General features: G+C 51.3%; 2 protein-coding genes across 2 annotated transcripts; one reads left to right on the top strand and one right to left on the bottom strand.

Moving 5' to 3' along the window:
* The first annotated feature begins 3591 nt into the window (after nucleotides 1-3591).
* PV06_01499 (uncharacterized protein) lies at nucleotides 3592-6172 on the top strand. Its single transcript, XM_016402106.1, has one exon. The coding sequence runs from the start codon at nucleotides 3610-3612 to the stop codon at nucleotides 4615-4617; it is 1008 nt and encodes a 335-aa protein (XP_016269159.1). The 5' UTR covers nucleotides 3592-3609; the 3' UTR covers nucleotides 4618-6172.
* On the bottom strand, nucleotides 4798-6786 carry PV06_01498 (uncharacterized protein; the record flags this gene model as incomplete). The annotated part of the gene is made up of 1 exon (XM_016402105.1): nucleotides 4798-6786. The coding sequence occupies one exon, from the start codon at nucleotides 6784-6786 to the stop codon at nucleotides 4798-4800; it is 1989 nt and encodes a 662-aa protein (XP_016269158.1).
* Between the last annotated feature and the right edge of the window lie 184 nt (nucleotides 6787-6970).

Below are 6970 nucleotides of genomic sequence, written 5' to 3'. Positions count from 1 at the left end.
GGCGTAGAGAGGCCAAAATGCGTCGCGCCTGAGGAAATTCCCCTTTCTTCGCGAGCCATCGGGGTGATTCGGGCTGCAGAGCCATCAAAACGACAAGGAGTGTGCCTGGAACGAATTGGAGAGCAAACGGAATGCGCCATTGGGCATCATCCGTACCGGAGATGTTCTCACTGACTCCGTAGTTGACCCAGAAGCCTATAATCTGGCTCAATTGCAGGACAATTTCAAAAATGCCAATCAAACGACCTCTGATGGCGGGCGGAGAACACTCGGAAATATAGACGGGGACGATCAAAGACGAGGCTCCCACAGCAAGACCTGCGCACAGTGTGAGTTCTCGGGGGTGCCCTATCTCGACAGGTAAGAAAAGTTGAGGTCTTACCCGTAAATACACGGCCCGCATAGATCAAGCCAAGTTGACCAGTACTCGCAATTTGCAAGACAGCACCAACGTCGAAGAGAACGCCACAAAGCATCAAAGTCTTCTTTAAGCCGAGGCGCTCGCTGATAATGTAGCAAAATATAGCCCCGAAAAAGCAGCCAGCTTGGAAGGTGCTGACAATATGGGCGGAGAGAGCAGATCTTTCCTCCGAGCTAGCATGAGCTAATCCAAACCTCTGTCGAAAGGATGGGAGAGACAATGAACCTCCTATGAATGAGGAATCATAGCCAAACATCGCCGAGCCCATCGCAGCAGATGTTGCCAATGCATATACCCTCCAATTGTAGACCTGAGTAGGAGCAGGGTTGGAGGAGAGATCTTTGGGAGCAAGGACACCCATGATGCTTGTGCACTGGATAGAGAATTGAAAGAGTAGGTGGCCTTAGACAGAGGCGTGGTCTCGTCGAGGTTAGGTTGGAAAGATTTTGAAGCGAAGAAGAGGTCGAGCGATCCATGCTAAATGGGTGTCCGATGGCCTCGTGGTCTTTAATGCGGATATTTCTTCCACGCGGAGTCCTCCCACCGCACTAGCACTGCTACCCCATAGTGTTTCCCTTTTCCCGGTTAGACCTTAGCCGTTCACGTGAACGATCCTGTTGTACACAGCTTGCGAGCCGGTATATAACAAGCTAATGGGACATTGGCTTGAGAAGGTCCGGATACCAATCGCTATCGTATAATATGCCTGATTTGCACACTCTACCCGCGGGTTCTAGGCCGGAGAAGGCTGTGCGCAATAACGGACCGGATAATCTTGTCCTTGAGCGTTACAAGCTCAGAGAGCTGGCGGAAGGATGGCCTTCGTATCGGCAAGTGCCCGTATCCTGCTCATCTTTAACCTAACCTGACCAATGGGAATACAGCGATGCTTGCGAATGGGAGAATTTAAAATCTATCTTCCACCCAGATGCATATATCTACACCACTTGGACGGGTAAGACGCACTATCTTGACTTCATTGCGGCATCTCAGAAAGGAATGGACAATGGTGCCTTCATCATGCATCGTTGTCATGGAACCAGCACCGATGTCAATATGGAAGCCACTCGGGCCGTGACGAAAATGAAAGCCACCATCACTCAGAGATTTTTCTTCGATGACGACGAGGCAGATGCCGAGAGCGACTGTCGATTTTGCTTCTTCTGGTTGAAGACCGAGAGTGGCGAATGGAAAGCACGATATGTGAGGCACTGGTACGAGAAAGTAAGGGCCCATCTTTTTGTCGTTCCAATTCTACTCCTCGGCATAACAGCTTACGATTCAGGACAAATTGATTCCCGTCAACCCCAACAAGATCCCCTCGCTAGACGAGGAAGCTCTTCGAAAGTTCCCCAGCGGATACCGATACCTGGCTTACTGCCAAGAAAAAACGATGGGTGTCAAGGTTTTGCTGGACATGCCAGGACACAGACGCGAGCAGAGCGACTTACCTGGAAGTTTCAAGAAATGTGGAGATAAACATGACCTGCTGTATTGGCAATGCAAAAAGTGGGTTGAGGGTGCGGAAGATCTAGAGTTCTAAACACAGTCTCATATAGTACCTCCAAATGACTGCAAGGTTCGCGGGTTGAGGGACGAAGGGAACGTGGTCTATAGTGATAAAAGTGATAAACCGAGAGAAGACTTAGTCTGACCAGATACCTTAGAGTATGACAATATCAAAGCTAAGGGGATAGACCTGAGCACCCCTATCAATTACTATTTGGCCGCATTCTCACCTCTTTCTGGGCTGGCGTCGAAGAAAGATATACCTTCCTCCTAGGAAAAGAATGCCCATCGGAGCGGATGCACTTGGCTGGGCTTGGGCCTCATACTCGGGGCACGGATAAATGCCTAACCGACCACTGAAAGGTGAAAAGCAACCTCGATTTCTGAAGATGGGACGTGGTGGTATGACCTGTTCGCTGCCCAAGGCAAGGAAATTGTGTCCAGTTATTGAACAATTGTACCACCGGCTAGGATTCTAGACTTTCTCACTACTTTTCGCGAACATTTCTAAGCCATGGCGCCGAATGATTCTTCTAAAGATGAGCGCGCGTTCACTTATTTGGTGGGCATCGGCGTCACACATTCCATCGCACCGCTGATGCATGACTTCATCGCACAGTCGCTCGGCTACAACTGGAAGTTCATTGCTCAAGAATGTCCCACGGTAGAAGACGCCATGGCTCTTTTTCGAAAACCCACATTTGCTGGTGGAGTGGTGACCATGCCTTACAAGGGGACAATCATTAAACATCTCGATGGGCTCGACGAGCATGCCGCCACCATAGGAGCCTGTAACAATGTGTATCGAGCCTCGGACGGCTCGCTGCGGGGGACCAATACCGACTGGCGAGGTATCAAAGGCTCTTTATCAGATGGGGATTCGCAGGGCAAGGGTAAAGGCAGGCCGGCTCTCGTAATAGGCGCCGGAGGTGCCTCCAGGGCTGCCCTCTACGCTCTGTACGATCAGCTACAATGCAACCCGATCTACATTGTCAACAGGGATGCCGGCGAGGTCGACGCACTACGCAAGGATGCCGAAGTCTACGGTGACCGCATCAAGATCGTATGGGTGCGCTCGGTCGAAGAAGGGAAATCGCTGGTGGCACCATTCTACATCGTGGGTACAGTGCCCGACTTTGAACCGCAGAGTCCCGAGGAAATTGCAGGGCGGGATGTAATCGAGTATCTTCTCTCTTCCACAAGCGAGAAAGGAATTTTGCTGGACATGTGCTTCAAACCCCGACGGACGAGGTGGTTGAAGCTCGCCGAGAAACATGGCTGGAAGACAATTGAAGGAACGGGAATCATCGGCCACCAGATAGAAGAGCAGTATCGACTCTGGGTCGGAGAGGACACCGCCAAACGTATAGACGTGGATGCTGCGCGGGCAGTGCTGCAAAACGCCGCGGAGACAAGTCCGGCGATCAACTTCTAGGGCATCCTGTCTACAACGCATTCTGAACGGCAATGATGTCCTCGACGAGGACGGCAGTACTTGTTGCGAGTTGGAGATAGTGGTTTCATGCCACAACACCAACCAAGGGCTTTCTTTGAAGCAGGTGGGCACCGGAATAGGTTTTAGCCGCCGGGAGCGGGACACGTATAATGTCGTAATTCCCTCGCTCCAGAAACATTTGTCTCCTTTCCCTCAGCAAATATTCTTTCAATTCGTCCCAACCATGCCTTGCAGATCAGCCATAGCTTCAATGTCCCTTGGTCGGGCCTGGGTGCACGACTTGGAGGGGAAACTACGAGAAGCCGCCAAGGCCGGCTTCGAGGGCATCGAGATTTTCTACGAAGACTTGGAATATCTAGCAAAGAAAGACGGAGCAGAGGTGACTCCGGAATCGCTTGTCGCAGCAGCGGAACATATCCGAAGAGTGTGTGATAGTCTCAGCTTGATCATCATCGGCCTTCAGCCGTTTCTATTCTATGAAGGCCTAGTTGATCGAGAGGAACATGCGGCGAAAATTGAGAAGCTCAAGACCTGGTTCAAGATTGTCAAAGCCCTCGGCACCGACATCATACAGATTCCGTCTAATTTTCAGCAGGGCGGGATTTCCGGCGACATGGATCTGATCGTCCAGGATATGAGAGAGCTGGCAGACCTCGGCATTAAAGAAGACATCCCGGTGAGATTTGCTTACGAGAACCTGGCCTGGGGAACCTATGTCGATACGTGGGAGACACTGTGGGAGGTAATCTTACGGGTTGACCGTCCTAACTTTGGATGTTGTCTGGACACATTCAACATTGCCGGCCGCGTCTGGGCCGATCCCGCGAGTCCGTCTGGCAAAACTTCTAATGCCGACGAAGACCTCAAGGCCTCCTTGGAGAAAATCGTCAAGACGGTGTCCCTCGATAAAGTCTTCTACGTCCAGGTCGTGGATGCTGAGAGGATGGATCCTCCTCTCACGCAGGATCATCCATTCCACGTCGATGGTCAGCCCTCTAGGATGAGCTGGAGTCGAAATGCAAGATTATTCCTCTATGAAGAGGATAAAGGTGGTTATCTTCCAGTTGTCGAGGTGGCCCGAGTTCTCTTGAAAGAACTGGGCTTTGAAGGGTGGGTATCAATGGAGCTTTTCTCCCGCACCATGTCGGATCCTGATCCCAGTGTGCCTCACACGCACGCGCAGAGAGGGATCAAGGCGTGGCAAAAATTCGCACGAGAACTGAATTTATAGGTCATTCGGAGCTTCCGGTTGATCACAATGCCCCCACAGAGGGTTCGCCTCTGGACTCAGGATTGAAAAGAATTCGGGGTCAAGCTCGCCGCCCATAAAACCAAGGTTTTGCGCAAAGTCAGATTGATCATCAGGCCTTCACAGATCAGCACGAACAAGGCCAAACAGATGGTGTGCCACTTACCTCCTCATCGGCGCTATCCACGACCCTTGAGTGAAGATGGCATCAAAATCATTGACATCACTGAATTGGTCTGCGCTGGGCACATCAAGGTTTTCCAGCTCGCTACTAGCTCCCATTTCTGCTGGTAAAGCCTGGTTCGTAGCGAGACCCCGAGGATGGGTGGTCGCAGTTTGTACCTCTGGAAAAGATTGAAAGAGAGATCTCTGATGGCGGTCGGCCTCGGCAGACGTATCATCGGGAATTGGACGTGCAGCATCCATAGTCAAGGAAGCCGTTCCAAGCAACGGTGACAGCGTCCTCCCTGGAGCGCCTGGATGAGATTGTTCAATCTCAGCAGCCTCATGCGGCTGGTTCTCTTGGCCACAGTCGCCTGTTTGCCAATATTGATGAAAGCTCTCCTTCAGCTCGAGAAGCCTCGCCATGGCCGAACATGCACTGCTGTCTGCCTCAGGGCAAACTAGAACGTGCAAACAGGTCCAAGCTTGAGAGGCATATCCCAGCAACAGCGGAGTCTGCATGCCCGTGTCTCTTGAAATGATGCTGAGGAGATCCACAGTAGAAGTTGCGCTTTGTTCTGCCAATTCAACAATAGAGTTTCGGGGGGTAGTGATCTTCATCAGCAAAGTGCACATGACGAAATTCCACATCAGATGTAAATTCAAAAGAGAGGGATTGGAGAAACCAGAGCTTGAGATCTGATGATTTCCTGGCAGATTTTCCTTCCAGGTCTGCAGAGCAGTGATACCTTCAGCAAGCCTTGCTTCATCCACATTTGGATCATTGATCTTTGCAAGGTGATACATAAGCTGAGTCATGAAATTCAGGATACTAAGCGACCGCAGCGGGGTTCTCTTCCCATCGGCGACAACAGCTGTACACTCCGAGGGCGGGATCCAGTATTCCCATTCTTCCACTGAATCTTCGTCCACCTTGGCGAGATATATTTGGTCGCTTGGTGGAAAGTAGGAACCTTTTCGCAAAAGGGAAGAGAGATAGTTGTCAAGCATGATGCACCCAAATAAAGTGTGCAAGTAGCGCGGAGGACGATATTGGCACCCGAGAAGCATTCTAATCGCCGCACCGATCGTCGTCCACGCAGCATGGAGCTGACCCAAACCGATTCTCAGGAGAGCAGTGATTACTCTAGATTGAACATGGCCCAATTCTGGTTGCTGTTCGTGTTCATTGAGTTGTAGACAAAGACCGACCAGCACCTGCTCGTAAGTGAGGCGTACCTTGGACCTAAAGCGTCTTTGAGCAGTCACCAAGGCAGATATAGCCCAGAGACACGATTTCAGAGCCTTGTCGCTGTTTGTAAGAACCGAAGGAGGAGTCTCCGAATGGAGAATGCGCAGGATGTCTCGGCGTTCCAAGACCGGGAACCAGCACTGGATTTGTGAGAAGTAAAATTCGACCAGTTCCGAGGTTCCTAGTGGCAACAAGCAATCAGGAAGGCTCTGAGTTGGACCATCCCAAGCAGGAGAAGCATGTAAAGCTAAGGACGGCTGCTGCGTAGATTCTTGCAGACCGGTAGCCCCGTTCCCCTGCTCATCCTCGACATCTGAGTAGGAGATTGGCGAAAGAGCTATACTGGAGGTGCTAAAAACAGCCTCTGAGGCTGCTAGAAGTTGTTCGATGTCTTTTGAGAGACCAGATTTCCGCCAGGTCTCGACAGCAACATCCGTGAACCGGTTCTCGTCCAGTTCGCCTTGCAAGTCTCGCGAACGGAGTGATGCCCGGATCTTCCGTTCAATTTCGGGAGAGTCGCGGGCGATTGTACCTAACAGCGCTTCTAAAGCTCGCACATAGCCAGTTTGCAATCCACGCTTTCGGAAATTCTGGTCATACGAGCACGCGCGATTCGTCGAGACGCAGACCAGACAGGATGGGTATTCACCTCCGCATTTTGACTTGCGCTTTCGACATTCTTTACAGGCTTGTGATATTCTTTGGCGTTTCGGATATGCTGGGCCTGAGTCGGACATGGGGCCATGAGCTGAGCAAGTTCTGATGGTTCCCTCTGGATAACAGCGCTCTGCCGCACTCTGCCCAAACAATCTCGATGAGGTAGCCCGGTTCCGGCTTCGAGGTAATTTTGGTCAATGCTTCGACCAGGGTAAGATGTGGACATTTGAAGACCGCATTGGAGGCTGCTCAGACGACTCTAGA

The sequence above is a fragment of the Exophiala oligosperma genome, assembly GCF_000835515.1.
Source record: "Exophiala oligosperma strain CBS 72588 unplaced genomic scaffold supercont1.1, whole genome shotgun sequence".
NCBI lineage: Eukaryota > Fungi > Ascomycota > Eurotiomycetes > Chaetothyriales > Herpotrichiellaceae > Exophiala > Exophiala oligosperma.
Note: the sequence above shows the minus strand (reverse complement) of the source record. Positions and strands in the feature narration are given on the sequence as shown.

What these genes read in the sequence shown, in the direction of transcription:
- PV06_01499 (XM_016402106.1), top strand. Translation starts at nt 3,610, where the DNA reads ATGCCTTGCAGATCAGCCATAGCTTCAATGTCCCTTGGTCGGGCCTGG.